General features: G+C 39.9%; 1 protein-coding gene across 5 annotated transcripts in view; it reads right to left on the bottom strand.

Annotated features, from left to right (window-relative positions):
• ADIPOR2 (adiponectin receptor 2) overlaps positions 1–18587 on the bottom strand; it is a 45747-nt gene that overhangs the window by 2874 nt on the left and 24286 nt on the right. For 2 of the 5 annotated variants that reach the window (XM_040596517.1, XM_040596516.1), the window contains exons 3-7: positions 6843–6962; positions 4779–4950; positions 3979–4165; positions 2752–2939; positions 1351–1544 (exon numbers count right to left, since the gene is read on the bottom strand). In XM_040596517.1, coding sequence (XP_040452451.1) covers positions 1351–1544; positions 2752–2939; positions 3979–4165; positions 4779–4950; positions 6843–6962 — 861 coding nt within the window. Of the gene's footprint in view, positions 1–3; positions 142–1350; positions 1545–2751; positions 2940–3978; positions 4166–4778; positions 4951–6842; positions 6963–8656; positions 8740–13986; positions 14066–18587 lie in introns of those variants that run through there. The other 3 variants (XR_005828189.1, XM_040596520.1, XM_040596519.1) reach the window with 3 other exon arrangements.

Below are 18587 nucleotides of genomic sequence, written 5' to 3' on the forward strand. Positions count from 1 at the left end.
TACCTCAAACCACAAGCTGCAAAGTTCTCCAGGTTGTGTATTGAAGTCCATCCCTCTCCCATCATTAGCAAAATAATCAAGTTCTACACACCCACACACATCCATTTCTTTCAGTCATCTTAACCAGCTGGTCACACCTCTCTGCGAAGGGACAAGCATAATTTCAGAGCTTTGGGCAAAAGGCTAAAGCAGGACACTTAAAATTAGTTCCTCCAAACCACACAGGTGGTTTATTGGTAAAAAGGGCTCTCATACAGATAAAAGATACAAACTCTGCTCTGGTCACAAGCACGAGTTTTGCTAAGTGGATTTTAAACATTATTTTATTTCTCTGCCACAGAGAAACAGAACAGAAAAAAATGGTATTATTTTAAAACCTAGAAACAACCAGATGTTCTGAATGAATGCCCTGGATGCTATTGATTATAGTACAGCAGAATGAAAACCAGAAGGGAGCTACATGACAAAGCATGCCCTCGTCTGAGGGCAGCCATACCAAAATACGGATAATGCTCTTGAAAAATTTCTACAGATGTGTATTTGCAGGCTCCATGGGAAGCTTGGAAGAGTTGGTGGTACACCAGCGCTTTTGGAGTCTAGCTCATTATCATAACAAGGCTTTGTTTGGCCATTTAAACAGACCTAGCAAACTGGTGCCATGCAAAACCACTCAAACAACCCAGGCCTCATTCTCACTTCTGGTCCCTTTTAGCAGCCTTAAACTATGCTAGTGGAAGTACAGTGGCCTTCCAAAGGCACACCGTCCTCTCATCTCTACTTTTGTTCACCCTATTCCTTTCTTTACATCTTCCCCATGCAATTCCTCCTCCACAGACTTCATGATCCTTTCCCTCATACCAAGCTTCACCCACTCGCCTGCTCACCCCACTTTCCCTTCTTCTGGGCCACAGATCCCTCCAAAGTCTACCATCTCTATCCAGCACTTTCACTGGCCGCACAAGATGAGCTGCCAGACATGGTGAAGGTGCCAGAGAACACAGTGAACATGAAAGAAATACCCTGCTTCTGTGCAGAGTAGCGCATGGTTAAGATGTATTTGCAGGATTCTCAACACACACAGACAAAAAGGTTCAAAAAGTTGGTTACCTATCTACTAAAGCTATCTAGTGCATGTGCTGGGTTGAGTTTGCACACCAGCAGTTACCTCAGACCAGCAGGCACCAGGTAAGCAGGGCTCAGAGACCCCACAGTTGTTTGGCCCCTGAAGACCTATGCTTCTGGTGCAGCAGTTTGATACTTGCAATTAGAAAACATTGACACAACATCCTCCAGCCTCAAGGGGAACAGCTTTCATGTTGGTCTCCTCATCCAGTCATCCTGTAGACTCACCCAGATGTCACACTTGCCAGGGAAGAATCTCTCCGGGATGCGGGCAGCATATAGTGCAGCACCAGTGATGTACAGGCATGCCATGAGTGCCAGCCAGCCTATCTGCCCCATTGTGGCTGCTTTCAGGAGCCCCTCAGAGATGACAAAGTGCAGGGTGGGAATAACCCCACTAAGACCCAGACCTAGAAATACTCCTGGGAGGTAAAGAAAATGTGGGAGAGTCAGGTTTGAACACAGTGGCGGTAAAGGGAGACAATGAAAACATAAAAGCTATGGAAAGAAAACTCAGTATTTGCCAAAGCAGCAGAAAGGTGACAACTCTTGAAGCCGGAGGTCCCCAGAAGCGCTTTATTGGAAAGGAAGTTGAAGAATGCCCAGTCTTCCTTCATATACCAGAAGCTACTTAGGTATATGTTCCAGCAGATGCTGAAATATTTCGTTTACTGGTTGCCTTTGCCAGCTTTAACGCACAGAGTCAGTTGCACATGTTGGACGGTAGAGGGCACTGAGACTACACGAACTACGGCTCATTCTACCATCATCTCTCACATGCAAGGCAAGGGGAGACAACAAAGAGATTATTTATCTTATACTGTACGAGTAGTCCTAGGGAACAGAAAAGTAGCATCTGCAGATCATCTTATCTGCCATATATGAGAACACAGCTTATTCATCTAGATTGTATCAGCGAGTACAGATATCTTGTAAAAAAAGGGGGTGGGGCAGGGGGTGGGCGCAGAATAATCGTGTCCCATCCACATATTTTAAATTTGGAAGGCTGAACTCTCTGAAAGTATACCTACAGCTTGTCCAGGAAATCTAGATTTACTGTAGACAGCATGTGCAGGTTAAGTAACAAGAAATACTACTATTCAACCCAGCTGTGTGCACATTCCATAGCTACCCCCTAAAGCTTTCTCTTTCTTCCTACCTCAGAACATGAAATCAAATCTGGTTTTGTTCAGGCTCTTTGTCTTAAATATGTATTTTATCTAGGCAAATCACTCAGATTAATTCAATCATTCAATGATTTGCTAGTGTCTGAGCCTAGTACTACAAAGACAAGACAAACAGGAGAAGTACACATACACACACCAAGCAGTCCATCATTTTTTGAGAGCAAAGTTGCTAGATATAGCTAGGAATACTTTGCACTACCTTGCCTACTGCATGTGTTACTGTCCATTTCAGGAATGCACTTCCAGGACTTGCACCAGCCCTTATCTGTGCATCCAGCTGGCTATAACAAATGCTGAAAGAAAATCCATCAAGCTCCCAATCCAAGAACATTAGCTTTCTACAAAGTTATGCTCTCTTAAGTCTTTCTGAGACTTTTTCTAAGTGGCAAGTAGGAAGGAGGCAAGGCAGTCAAGAAGCAAAACAGTTAACTTCAGGTCTTACCTGCCCTTACACCCCGGTATTCAGGGGTTGCAAACATGTCCCATTGTGAGACAATTATGGCTGCAATGCCCAGGACACAAATCACAATCAAGTAGATGAAGCAAGGCTGAGGGTTGCAATAGAAGGAATAGTACAACCATGGTACAAAGCTGCCCATTATGAGAAGTGCAATGCCAGAATAATCCAGCCTAGAAGGAAACAAAAGCGTTTGATAAGAACTGTGAACCATTGGAAGTCCTTAGTAGACCAACTGTCTACTTCTCACTGCAAAATGAAGTTATTTTCACTACTGCAACTTTCTTCTTGAAGGCAACTCTTCCACCAATCCCCTCCTACAATAACGGATTACCTTGACAGACAGCTAGTAAGGCCATTTTTGGACAGCCATCAGCAATACCTACAGCAGCCTTTAGACCAAAGCTTTTTGAAGAAAACTCAGATTTAAGCTCCAGATGAGGAAAAAAGCAGCACAAAAGAGTCCTCTAAACACAAAAAGGCACACACAATGTTGTGAGAGCACAGCCAATACAAACACTTCAGTATCTGAGAAGCGGGAGTTAGTTAGGCATCAGCTTAAAGTGACCACTGGGGAATAATGTTGCATTTTTTCAACCTGTTTCTAAACGCCAGTGAAGAAAAGGAATTCCTGCAGCAGTTGCTTTTTACCACAAATTGACAAAATGCTCCTACAAAAGATGGAGTTAATTTTTAGGGGATTTTAATTGCTGGGTTACTTCAGAGGTGGTTTTGCAGATTACACAATCCTAGATTGAGTAATCTTAGAAAGTAAGAGATATTTAGGAGCAGCCAAGTAAGAACACATAGTAAAACAAGAAGACCAAGACATCCTGACACATATTGTGGAGCTGCCTTACAGAAGTTTAAGATTCAGAGTTACTCAGAATTGTTGAAATGACAAGAACTGACAGTTGCATTAAAAATTCAGCGTCTTGCAACTAAGCTCTATTACTTACAGCAATAAGATGCATGCACACACCTGCCAAACAGCAGAAAACGAAGGAGTTAAGACTAAAACAGCACCACAAAAACTCATGCTGAAACAAACAATAATTAGAAGAAGCTGCACTGAATCTCTGCTCAACTCTGCTCCAAAGTATGTGCCATCATGCAACAAACAACTCCTACACTGGAGCTCCAGACACAAACCCTAACCCTGTTTTCCCACCTGTTTCGTATTTGGCCTACCCTGCCCCTCTAGGCACTTACTTGGAGAAGAGCCGGGAAACACCTTCAGAGTGGCAATAAACTGTGTGGAAGAGCCATGAGAAGGAGAGGCAGAGTATGGCTCCCAAGAAGAACAATCCAACAACCACTTTCTCCTGCACAGGTGCTACAAAGGACATGTTTGGCCGGAACATGTAGAAGATTCCCAGACAAAGAAAGAACACGCATCCTGAAAAACAGAAAGACAGAAAGGCGTCAAGTTCATGCACACCAAAAGCTTTTCTTTCTAAAAGTGTAACTGTAATGTACAGGAGCACTAAACATAGGAGCTGCATAACAACCAGCAGCGCACATGCAGGATAAAGTACTGCCCTGCTTCAGTTACACGTCCCAACCACATTTCATCTTAGACCGATACAATACAGATTTGCATGGACTCTCTTTTTTACTTGGTTTCCAAGATGCCTGTCCAAAGAGAAGGGTTTTCCCTCCCTCCAAGGCTCCTTGCAAGTTGAAAGCCACCCATATAAGCTGCAATTTAAGTGTGTTTCTGTGGCAACAAATGCGATCTCAATTAACACCTACACATCTGAGGGGGAATACCTACCAGTGATTTATTAACATTCAGGATTTTTTTTTAATCCATTCATTTGTATTGAATGCCATAATTAAGAAAGTCCCATCCAACCCTCATGGGAAAAAATTAGGAGAGGGATACCAACCTTTTAATTTAACAGGTTACTACTGGAATGATAATGCTGACCACCCCACATCCCTTTCTATCTTGCTCTCAAAGACAGACAGCAATAAAGCCAATTAGCATTAAAGCAAGCTGAAAATACCTAGAAGATGTGTCCAGATGTTACCAGTCTCTGTATGTATTCTGAAGATACTCTTGAAACAAGCCCGGAAAGAAGGCATGGGTGGTCTGTGTCCATGCAACAGGTAGTCATTGTCCTTTAGCCAGTCAGGCAGAACATCATGGGGAATGACTCTCCATCTGCCCTCCCATACCTAGAAGTTAGAAGATTTTAGTTAAATGTAGGGAATTGACTTCAACTGATGTATGGCAAAAGTCAAAAAACCCTTATTAGCAGAAATGTTAATCGGTAAGTACAGTATATAGAAAAGAGCTGATGGGACACACATGTCTGGGGAAAAGGCTTTACACTTGAAATATAATGCTTAAGTCACTATTCCCTATTGAAAACATATCATGAAGTTGAGCTACACTACCAGAGAAAGAAATACTTCAGTATTTCATTGAACAGGACATCTATTAGGCTTTTTTACTGCTAATGAAGCATTTAATTCATTTCCACATTCTGTTATTTTCAAAGATCATCCTTTCCATTTAATTGAAGAAGCCTGCAGCTAGTTCTCTCCAAGAAATAAGTAAAAGCCTGGTCTTCCAACCACAAGCCCATCCAAGTATACATCTGCTAGCATTTGGGGAAGTCTAGCAAAAAAGCTACGCATCAGCACCAATATGGGCCAGAAAGCGTGAAGTGGCAAGAGTCCACTGAGAAGTGTCCAATCCCTTGATGCAGGTTGGAGAACAACTGCTCCCACACTCCCAAAACAAATGACGACAGATCAGTTAAAGGCAACAGATCCATGACTCTCAATTCCATCAGATTTCTCCTTTAAAGGGAGAGAGAACATAAGTGCACACATCCATTCTTGCAGCTGGTTCCAAATGGGAAAAGCGTGCACAGGTGTTCTTAGCACTGCTTCAGTAACGTAAAATACATGGAGTCTTCAGTCTGGTGACAGAAGCAGCACTGCCAAGCAGAGGTGTACCAGGGAATTGCTTTATGTACCGGGGTTGTTTCTGCAGTGTTCCTTGAATTTGTCAGCTGGCTAGTAACACAGCAGCGAGCCTGAAGAATCCTGAAACACTAAGTTTAAAAAGCTACATTCTTATTTTTGTTTCAACAGTAAGAACCCAGAGTTTTTAAATCCTTTATGGAAGCAAAACAAAGCCAATCAGAATAACCAACCCAGTTAAAGACTGGGTTCTTAAATACATTAAAAAAGAAAATAACTGGTGTACTTCATGAATCAAAAATTTGAATTGAGGTAGGAACAGCATGAGGGAATTAATTTTACACAACTAACCCTACAGAATATTTGAAAAGTGGAAAAGATACACAGTTTAAAAAAAGAACACAAAACACAAACATACCACACTCATAAAACAAACAAAAAAAACCCAGAACCAAAACACAAAAAAAACCCAGCCCCCAAACTAAAGACTACCAGGTAACTAGGGTGTCTCGGTATGAACTATTCTTTGACGTTTTTAAAACCAGCAGGAACAAGTGTATAAAGGGGCAGCATTCCTTTCACTAAGAAAGGAGGGCCAGACACTGATACGGCCCCATGGCTATAAGAAGTAGCAAAAATTGAGCCAAGGTCAGCAATTACAAAATCTACAATGGATTTATTTAGATTAGTTTTAACACAACCTTGATTTCTTTTCGAGTGAGGGACAAAGCTTATTCTACAATGGATGTAAATGGTGCTGGAAAAGCAAAATATTTGCAAGTCTGAAGAAACCTCAGAAAAAAATGACCTTGTAAATCAAAGTGCCTTGAACCAGAAGGCTTTTATTCTGCTTTGCACTCACCAGTGTTTCTCAAGACAGACTCCTCAGTTGCATCATCAGCTTTACAGTCTCATTTGTAATCCCTTTTGTTCCATGCTTTACAATTCATTCATTTATGACAGACTGAGATCCTGAGAAGCTGTAGTGTTATTAGTGATAACAAGATATATTATATCTTGATGATATGCCCATGCAGGGATGGCGTGTACCTGCTCTCACATTAGTAGCGCAGCCTTTTGCCCACTGGAGCTTCCTAAAAAAGGAAACTACTGCAGCAGTTTTCAGATAACCTTACCTTACACACAAATTCTTCCATTCTCTCCATAGCATGGTGGGCTTGTAGAAGAGGTGACATACCCATAAACCCTTCATCTTCTTGAGGTGACTCATCATTGTGTTTACAATCCTCAGAACACTGGAGGGAAAAAAATAGAGAAAATGCTTTGTAGACAGATGAACAGAGAAAGGTGATGCTGTTTTCCCTAGAAAAACTACGATTTGAGGTCTTGGCAAATAAAGAAGTCTTCTTTCCTTGTACAGCACTGAGGAAGGAATTCAAAAGAACCAGCAAAAGAAAATATTACGTTCTTAGGTATCTGAGAACAACTCACATGTCTAATCCATTTTGCACATGTTTTCACCAGGTTTGGGAGAAAGCAGTGTTCTTCTGTATGTTATGCTTCATTAAAGCCCAGATACTGAGTCCGAGGCTTGCAGCCTACCCACCTCTAGGGAAGGATTACTTCTTATTTTATGTTTCAATATCACTATGCCTGCCTTAGTACCTCTACAATGTATCTGGCATTTTAGGATAATAAAAGGCAAGCCAAGGAGAGGAATCAGTTTACCCTGTTACAAATGATTCACCTCAATTTTTAGTTCAAATCTGAAGTTCTGTTCTGTTTAACCGACACTTCTGTTCAGCTCATAATCCAGTAATGGACACTGACTCATTTATTGACTTTCAAGATACTTCAGAAACTAGTATGAAACTTCTGCTGGTTAGACAAAAGGCAAGTTATCAAAGAAAGCAGTAACAGACCTCAGAGTTTTAAACAAAATTCAAATAAGGAGAAACATTCACATCTTCAAGGTGTAACAAGAGAATTATGAAAACAAAAACAAATAAAACCCCTGAGCCTGGATATTCAGCTGGTACACATCACTGATTACTTGTTCGTTTTCTATCCTATGTTGACTTATCACATCACATACATATTATGATACACTCTAGCTTTCCGTTTAGGAAAAAAAAAAAAAAAAATCAAGGGGACCACAAGAGTCCTACGTTGATTGCCATTTGCTTACTACAATGCTCATGGCCCATCAGAGACTCCCCTCAATGCTTCAGCTTCCAAGGTAAACAAGTTTGAGAAACCTAGAAAAGAAAGAATGAGTCTTCTGTATCCTTCAGGCTTGCCACAGAAAGCTGCCATGCACCTTATGGCCAAGCCAGGAAAGCACCACAGTCTGCTCGGAGACTGGGCTCCTCCATATTACAAACCACACCACTTTTCTCTCTCCTATTTGCATATGAAGTTTAACAACTTTAAAATCAAGACCACTTACTGAAAATGCCAAAGCAGCTGAGAATCTAGTATATACCCTCACATTTTTTATCTATGAATTATTATCAATAATGTTCAGGTTAATGTCCTGAATTTTGAGTCAGAGATCGGATCTGGCTGCATATTTGTCCCACATTATAGCTCCCTCCTTAAAGTGAGGCCTTGTTAACTATTTCCATCAACAAGCTCACTGAACGAATTGCTTAAAGGTTTAATTTTTTTAAGTACAAGGAGACTTCTTCCAACCTACAGTAAGCTATCTAGATTTCAATGTTTTAGTTTTCCAAGAGAAATTACATGCTAGTACTTGCTTTTGTACCCAAGGCTTGCAGTAGCCGCTGAAGCTTCATCTTTTGAAGAGCTGTCCCCCCATAGTTCTTGACCCAGTTTTACTTATCCAGAATGCAGATCTCTGCTATGTAATATATAGTAATCATCCTTTGCATTTTATGTATGATCTCACACTTGTCCACATTAGGACAACTTGATTGACTAAAAGCATCTTTGTAGATAATCCATGTCCCTTTTTCTGTCTACTCACCTTCGTTTACCACTCCAGTCAACACCACCTCTGAGCAAGCCTTGGCAATGATTTCATATTTTATAGCTGATTATTGATTAAAATATTGATCAGTTCCAGCCAGATCCTACAGCAGTATAAGACAGTATTAAATAAACTTTCATTGCCTAAATTATCCCATTAAGTCCATGGAAGGCATCAGGCAACATCAAGATGTAAATAGGTTTAATATCCCTCTAAGATAGACACATGTCCTGTTGGACCAGAGAGTGTATTAATAACAAACAAATTTGGTTTCATTCTGACTCAACAGCATTCACTGACATTATTTCCCACACTGTCAATTTTATTGGCTTTTTCTACTAATGGATCTCTCTGGTTAGGGTTCTCAGATTTCAATATTATAAATAATTAACTCACAACCATAGAAACATAGAATGGTTTGGGGTGGAAGGGACCTTTAAAGATCATCTAGCCCAAGCCCCCTGCCAGGGAGTCTGGATAGAGATGCTCCTGATAGTCTGCACAAATTTCCATCTCCAGAAACACCTTACAGAAAAGCAAGGCTGGTGTTTAAGTTCCAGTATACCTGATCAAGAAGCACTACTATGCCTTTTAGCTATTCCCGCCCCCAGCACCACACAATAACCAGCTGGAATGGGGTGAACAACTTAGTAATCCTCAATTTGCAAAACTGGGTTGGACTGAATGAAAAAAGGTCCCTTACAGAATCAAAGCCTGTATTCACTGCAGTCTGCCCAGTGACTCAAAGCCAAAAAAATGTTAATTTCCCCCTCTCCATGTACTTCCACTTTTAAGATCATGGGAAGGTTTAAATCTGAACAGACTGTAAAGCTCGAAGAGCACAGCTATTTATGAACTGGTCCAAAATTTTGCACTTTGGCAACGTGCCTACAAATAAATCATTACTGAGCTTCTTTTAGTGATTAAAAGAATTCATATCATAGACACAGTCCAGATTACTGCCAGAAAATGGAACTGATTTTATTATCTCGTTCCTGCCATCAAACCACAAAATTAGCATTCAAGGAAAAAACCTAAAGCTCAGCTTCTTAGTCCTTTTCTCGCTATGGAGGCAAAATGAGGTCTGCTCTGGAATACACACCCTCTCTCAACTCCTTCCCTTATCATCCTATTAGAAAGAACAGAAAACTGTGCTTCTTGGGAGCTGGAAAGCTACAGTTGGGAGTGCAACACCAATGCCAGTTTTCACTTGGAAACCTGAGGGAGTCTATTGACTTTCAATTCCTCAGACAATGACTGAAGGGGAAAAAAATACCACTTTTCAGTTCAGAAGGCATATTGTTGTTAAGATTTCCACTGTGATAAGTTCCTTTGTATCGATTCCCCCCATTCTCTCTTCTTTGGCTGATCTTATCAGAAATTCAAGAAAATTCTAGAACATAAACAAGCATATGCTTTAGGACCTGTTTTCAACTATTTCTAAGTTCTATCCACAGAATCACATTTTAAAATGGGGAACGCATTGGGTAAATAATCTCATTTGCCTAAAACCATGCAAGAAATGAGAGCCCAGAACAAAACACTGATAGTGCCACTTTTAATGAGGTGTGGTACAGCCTGGATGGATCAAGTGCTTTCAGAATAATTTTTGCCTTTGTACTTTCTAGATCATTGACCAAAAGGATTTTCACTCAGCTAACGTTTCAGATTTTCTTTTGTGTCATCTAATTTACTCATTTTCTTTCAAAAGCAGCTTCAAGTTTTGACTTAATCATTCTGTGAAATCTTTAGAGCATGTTAGAGTATCTTTAAATAAAAACCCTCATTCCCTTGTTTCATTCCCATTCACAAGCAAATTTGTTGCAATCATCAGTTGTCATTCTGCTGCACATATGCAGTGATGTGTAAATCACTCATACAAATCAGAAATCATGGCTTCTGTACACTTAAACTTGAGAGAGTCTGGACACCTAGTTCCATCAAAATGCCAAACAATTCCTCCAGCTTTAATCCTACCCCCTTTGCAAACTCAAAGTGTTAAAGCTACCAACAAACATAGTACAGATACCTAACAAGAATGGATTACACGACAGAAGCATCCGTAGGTTGAATAATGGTACCAGAGAATAAACTAAAACTGAAGGACAAGTGACAATGGCCAGATGAAAACAGTTTTACTGGTTCATCCATATTCAGTTCATTTTGGGAGGTTTTCCAGAGTCTTTTGTAGTAAGTGATAGACAAGAAGGTAAAAGAAAGGTAGAAATCAGACTTAATTATACCACTTTGTACAGAGATCCAGGCAACACACTTCAAGGGACAGATCATCTTCTAAACAAGAATTTCAGTGTATGCTTCAGTAGGTATGAAAAGGTTCAATGCCTAAACCAAGACTTAGAGCACCAGAGCAAACAAGAGCAAGAAACCGAAGAGCCCAATTGCACAGTGCCCACCGTTAAATAAGTTTAACATTAAAATATCACTCTTTTTTTAAACTTTTGTGCAATTGCTATAGTTTAAATTTAGTACAACTTGTTGCTTGAATACAGTCCAAAAGTCAGATCACACAGCCAAAGATCCTGTTTCAGTGAAAAACTCAGTAAAACCTGCCCTAGTAGAGTGCAATATATACTTCTTGTTTACTACAACAGCTTATCCTTCTCACATAGATAAACAGGTTTTATACTACTGCTCTCAAATCTGTTAACAGACACACTTTTTATTAATGCCCTTACAATGGAGAAGGCTGTTAGAAGTCAAGTTGTAATGGAAGAAAAAGATTCCAGAAATCCTTTTCCCACTTGGACTTCAATGGTAAAAGCAGTTTCTTGAGGTCCCAGTTTCTCTATGTCAGTTTAAAGATTTCTACAAAACTGAGTTTGCACGTGGATGTTACTTGCACAGATGACAAGCAAGCTCTTGTTCATCACTTCAGACTGCAGTTTTGCTAGAAAATGTCATCAACCTGTGTTTACTAGAGTGTGCAAACTGAAACAAATCACTTGAATGAAGCCACTGAAGGAAGCTTACTCTGGCAAAAGGGGTTCTCTTCTCTCTCATCCCAATCTTCCTTTACACTGCTTCTAGCACCCCTCTGATCCTTGGGTTGAATAGCTGATCCAATACTAATCTGGCAGAAATTACTCACATTTTTGCTAGGTGACCTTCCTATCAGATAATAAAGTTGGTTCAAATAACCAAGCGATTTAAGAGCTCAAGCTAGTGCAACAGAAACAACAGGAGCATCAGCTCCCATTTTATTGAGATCCACTACAGAATACTTTCTGGGGATCATGTGTGAGGCCAGGTTTCTTTTTGACACATATTAGTTGGATGCAAAATGATCTTCAGGCCTCCTTTGCGTAGTGTTAATCAGTTAGAAAGGGAGCCTAAGAACCTAGTTAGGCATGCATTAAGGAAGGTTAAACTAACCATCACTTCAAAATGCTGCTGTATTCACAGAACTTCCAACAGCTTTCAGGACCACACCTTCAGAAATTTGACAGTTTTCATTGGTTGCATGTATGGTATTTGACACAGAACCAGAAGTACACACATTAACCAGTAATACTAGTAACCGTAATACAAGTCCCCTAAACACCAGAAAGGGCAGAACTGTCCTGTATTAAGGTTCCTTTTTGGACAGAGTCATCGCTCAGTTACTCGACAGCCTAACTGACTGCGCACATACCTATGTAGCATTAAATTCTGGAGTTCATAGAGTCCCATGTCTCAAAGCTCAACTGTTTGTGGTGGCAATTCACCATCAAGATGTCACCAGTGCCCTAAAGCTCCCATCACAGGAATTTCCAAAGCGCGATGCAGTCTCAATATGTTCTAAAGTTCTTGCTTCCTTCAGCTGACAGATGCTTCCCCCCACTCTATTCTTTATCCGTTCCCCGACAGAACTCTGTCCTGGTATGAACGCATCATTGTAACACAGGCAAGACAGTTCAGAGAAAGTAAATTACTTAATATCCCGCACCTTGGTGTTAATCATACAACTCAGTACTTGTATACAATTCTATTCTGAAAATGCAAGTTGTAAATGCAGGCATAAGTTTTCTAATACCACTGTTACCCCCCATATTAAACTGAAGACACAAAGACTTGGAATTTTTGCTCTTTTTTATCTTGATCTCATCAGATGAATGATTAATAGTGTTTAACATGACATTGAAGTCATTTAACATTTCTTGGGGCAGCATGCCAGATTCAGTAACTCAAGAGCATTCAACATAATGCCCAAGATACATTCACAAGGCTGTAATATAAAAATGCTATTTTTCTAACCATAGTCCTGTAACATCCTTTTCAGCTAGCCAGACTGCTTTTTTCAGCAGCTCCTGTACTCATTCTGTCAACTGACCTTTTACCAACCCATCTTTCATAAAGGGAAAGCAGTGATAGGTTGGTGCCATGCCATTTCTAAAAGCTCGTTGCACATTTTTCAGAATTTCATCAGTTTACGTTCTTTGGATTGTAAGTAATTAACTGGAAAAGCACAGCACCTTAAAACTTTCCCTGACTTCCTCCAGCTTCCGCACATACCACGTTATTTTAGAATAACAGCTTTGCCATTTAGAGTTTATGTTCTTTCTTAATCTGACAGGCTTGTAAACAGAGATACACCACAGCTTCCAAAAGGCTAACTACATTCACCCTCTACGCAGGGTGCACAAAGCTGTTTTTGCTGTCACAGGACCAAAAAAAGTCTTTCATTAGCACTGTGCCAAAGACCCTTTCAGCCTACTGGTCAAAATGTTAAGTACTCAAACGTTCCTGGAGTTCAGCATTTCTCCTTTGTAGGTCACCTTTTTCTAAAAGCTACACTCCATTTAGTACAGCACTTGGAAATGGTTTTATACAACTGGTCATAGATGCCTGCTTGCTGGCACTCATTAAAAACAAGGTCTAACCTTTAACACTCGCCTAGCAATTAGTCCTAGGACAAACTCACATTTTGGCTTCAGCAACCTTGCTAATAGACCCTTATTAGGACTATCTTTCAATGAAAAGGGTTTGCTGAATCTCTAAGCTGTAGCAACTACCGATTTTCCGTCATTTCCCAAGGGCCAAGGACCTCGAAGCCCACATGTGCTAATCAATACACTTGGGAGCAAACCCTGTAGAAATTGTTTCTACTACAGAAGATTCACATGTGCCATTTTGTGCTCCTCTGTCATTGTTAATCCTGACAGCAGAAAAAAACAAGCATGCTGGGCTTAGGGAAAAAAAGTGCTCTGTTAAAAAATAAACAAAGAGAGACTGAAAGTGCACTGCTGAACTCAACATAAGAGAAGAGTCAATCAGTATAAAGCAGTTGAAGGAAGATGCAAGTTAACCCACCAGTACAGCACTCTTATCACTGTGAAAGGCCCTCATGTCCTGTACTACTGCCCAGATCGGGCTGATACAATCTCCAGGAGAACAAAGGCAAAACCTGTGGAATCTAACCCTTGGCCAGGGAAACAGTTGTGCCAGTGAATTATAAACAAAACTGCTCCCTCCCTCTCCTAGTTTCAACACACAGCACAGCACGCAGTGGTTACAAAACCAGCTGGCAGGCAGGCAAACTCAGCAGAGTACCAACACCTCCCCTCTCAAAGAGCTAAGACTCTTCAGACTAATAGGAGACAGTTGAACCTTGCTGCAACTTACCAAGCCACAACCTATTACAACTTGCTTGTTAATTTACATGAGAGTTTTCTGGGAGATGGGGCAGACACAGAGACATGGCCATTTCCTACACGTTACCAGACTTCCGTGCAGAATACTGTCTGCTCATGGTTGACTAGGTCACCAGTTTGTGCCTTTTCTGCAGACATTCAAGCTCTAAAAGCCTGTTAATAAACCAGGCATGCCAACTGTCAGTGAAGGATGCATCAGCATCCAACCACTCAGGCCTGTGGAGCCTGTAAACTATCTCCACAGACATATCACGTGTTTCATACTGTTTAAGTGGGAATATGTGGAGATATATCCACACTCTGCCATTAAAAAAAAAAAGCTATTTGTAAAGATACTAGATTCAAGCACTTACTTCAGTGACTAGCAGTCTGAGTAAAATACACATTACTTCCACTACTTAGAACACCAAGTGAAGGAGAAATTCAGATGTTAAAGATTTTTTGATCCAAAGTAAAAATGTCAATTTGCATGCTTTCGAAGAAATAGCATTCTTTCCCAAGAGTTACAAAAATGGAAGAAAGGAAGAGGTGATAAAGAAGTCTACAGAACAACAAATTTTGAACAGTCTGCTTTAAAACGAAAGCAAACATGTTTTGGTGGGACCCCAAATTCTGTTATGCCAGGCCTCTCCCATACACATTCAAAAGACAACCTCTACCAACAAAACCTGTAACGCAATGCAGGAAGAAAGCAAATACAGAAGCAGATGCCAAGTTTTTTAATCATAACTCCGAAGTACCAACAGTAAAATGCTAGACTGAAAATAAAGCTAAATAGTTTCAAACTGGGCAAGAAACTTGCAAGTAAATCTATAAAGAAAAAAAATTAAGGCGATCAGAACTCTAGTATCAGCTGCAGAAAGACCGTTAAGACAACTGTCTATCTCTGACCTTCAAGACTTCGCCTAAATCTTTTGCACTCAACAGGCACCATAAAGGCAAGATGACAATTCCACGAGTTTACATACACCCTTCTGTTAATGTCATAACTATTTTTTCAGTCATATTTTTGTAAAGAGTAGGTACACACTTCTGTAATAGAAAAGGCTTTAAGTTCCGCAATTCAAGTTAAAAGCCTCAAGTCATTTGCTCACCTTCAATTATTCTAAAACTATCCTTTCGTACCTTAAAATCCATTACATCCTTCTGCCTCCCTCCCTCAAGTCACTTTGGTATTTATGCTCTAGAAAGACTCTTGTAGCTACACGCAGGTATCATTAACTTTGTCAGAGGTCAAGTAAGTTCCACTTAAAGTCAAAACCCATGCTCCCCAAGAAGCAATCCAGGTAAGTATTTGCCCAATTTTTTTCTGCCCATTCAGATGACTTGAGAGCTATGCACACCTCCTCCCAAACCCTTACTGTAGGTCATCAAACACTTAGAGCAACAGGTCTCCACTCCATGGGCACATTTCAGTGCCACACAGCACAACTGCGCAATGCAGCTCAACTGCATGAAAGAAATCATCATTCAGGAACACGAAAGTCTGATGACTGGAACAAAGGCAAAGAAAACAGTTCTGTTCATCTCCTGTCACTGACAGGTTAAAGCATAAAAGGAAAGAACTAAACACAGGTTTTAGGGCTGCACGAAGAGCCCATTTATCAGGTTATAAGAAGTCACATGCATTTGATTGTGTCTGCTTAACAAAGCCACAGTGAGATTTCTTTAGGAACTATCACTGCTGGAATTATAAAGGCAGTTGAGACACAGAAACTCTAGGACAGGAGAACGAATGCTGTCCCAAAGGCTAGGCAATCCAGCATGCTACAGAAGGGAAGCATCTGCTGAAAAATGCCTTATCAGCACACACACAGCCCATATGAACTGGGGGAAGGGGAACAACCAAAAGTTTAAACTGCTGAAAAAAATGGGAAGAACTATGCAGCTTGCCTGATCCTTTTCTTACCACAAAATCTTTGACATTCAGATAAATGATCACTAATGCTCAGTCACGGAAGGTATACCACTCCTCTGTCACTACACTAATTGCATTGTTTAAACAGGATAGCAAGATGTGTATCTATTCTTTGGAACAGAGACTTGGAAGAGGGGATAATCTATGAACATATACGCACTCTAGGAGAGAAGACAGAGCTATGGGATAAAACACAGACTAAAAGGTTCAGGTGTAAAAGGATATTGATTTTATGATCCATATCTTCTCATAAGCCTCATAATAAAACTGGCAAATTAACAGCACTGGCAGAAGAATGCAGCTGTTTCATTGTTTTGGATAAGCATGCTCAACACAGCTAGTAAATCTTTGCTACATGTATTGAGTGAATAGCAAAATTTACAGAAAATAATATCTAATGTAATTTTTTGTTCACAGCTATGCAACCATCCAGGTAGGTTACTGGTGTTAGGGACAAAGGTCTAAGAAAAAACTTCTGGGGCTACATTTGATTTCTTAATACCATTTCTATTTTTTTCCATGAAGATGCTTTATTTCTAAAGAGGACTTATATTTTGACCCATCAAAATTAGAAACAGGTAGTATACAATGCAAGCTCCAGGAGAGATGGAAAATAATTCTGAACAAAACAATGGTATGCTTACACACACCTCTTTAGAAAAGGCTATTAAAATAATTCATCAAATTCATCAAAATTCCTAACTCTTAAGAGCTCAGACTGCTTCCTCCTACACATGGAGCAGAAAGTGGATATACAAGTAGGCAGACAGAAAGCAATCTTGTATAGGAGAGTCTGGGATGGATTTTCTATAAAGGAGCTGCAATGATATAAATAGGGTGATAGGAGGCAAGCAGAAAAGTAAACAATCCAATATTACCACAGGATAAATACACACATATTTTTACAGTAATACCTCAAGTCTTAGGCCCAGTAAATTTTGGGCAAGTATTGTATCTACTAGAATACATCTGTATTACGATATTCAAGAAAGGCAGTATGATTAACTTGTCAAAACTAGCAGCATTTAAAAGCATATTAAATTATCATGGTGCTTGTACCATCCACTTTCCTTCTTCAACACAGGAATTCCTTGATTGCTACCATCAGCTTCAACCTGGTTGCATTTAGCCAGTAGAATACTAACACAGCAGCCATTGCTTGAGTTCTTTTATAAGGCTATGTTCAGCTTGTGTGCCCAAGTACTACTGCCATCTACAGAACAATAACCTTTTATTACCATTATCTAAAGAACAGCCTCTTCGAAACCAGAGGAAAACCATGCTTTTCAACTAGTATGTCATGTCTTCTAAGGCAGTTGCACATAGCCAGAATGTACAGTAGAGCAAAAAAGTGAATCCTAGATGGGATTTCAGTAACAGCTGTGCTAAGGTTTACACAAGACAGAGGATATATAGCTTAATGTTTTTTCCAGACTATTTAGAACACTGCAGTATGTCAGAAAATAAAGGCCATGTGGGAAGCTAATATTGGTACTTTTAACAGCAGAATGTTTTGGGATGATCCATCTGAAGCATCAATTATTCAAACCCTTAAGAAGAAAAAACATTTAAAGGTATCACAGTATTAAAAACAAGAAATCACAAAGGAATAAAAGCTTAGACTAGAAAAAGTCAAAAAGGCAGGAGGCCACATAGGGCAGAGAAAGTGATACAGTCCAAGACAGAATGCCAATACATAAATGGCAAAAAAAAAATATTCTGTGGCAACATTTTAGGAGACTAGGAAAGAGAGAAGACATGAAATACAAGACAGCTAAGTATCTGTAGTGAGCCAAAACAAAAAGAAACATACTTTTGTCATAAGGATCAATGCAAACAAGCAAGCAAACAAACAAAAAAACCCAAACCACCACACCAAAAAAAAAAACCATAACAAACACTAACACATGCTAAGAATGTCTGAAAAAGCATGAGAGAATGAGAGTACTTTAACCGATTTATTTCCAAAATTCTAAAATTAAACACTTTGACTCATGCAAATAGTTTCTGTTTAATTAAGCAAATGTAAAGAAAGAATTACGGAACATAATCAGCTATGGGCTTCTACTCCAGCTGATTCCAGGAGCATTCTACAGGCAACAGGTAACTCGCATTATTCAACCAGGAAAGGCAGAGACAAGAAGGAAAACAGCCTACAAAAAAGATGATGGCAAATACACTGTAAGATAAACATATGTATGTTCAAAATATCTGCTAGCACAACTCAGTTTTTCTTTTTTCTAACCTTAGCAAGATGAGCTACGGGCTAAGACTTTGCACCTCATATACATGCTTTACAACCTTCCACATAACACACACACAAAAAAAAAAAAGACTCTGGGTATTTCCTGATAATGCC

The sequence above is a fragment of the Falco naumanni genome, chromosome 5 (assembly GCF_017639655.2).
Source record: "Falco naumanni isolate bFalNau1 chromosome 5, bFalNau1.pat, whole genome shotgun sequence".
Lineage (NCBI taxonomy): Eukaryota > Metazoa > Chordata > Aves > Falconiformes > Falconidae > Falco > Falco naumanni.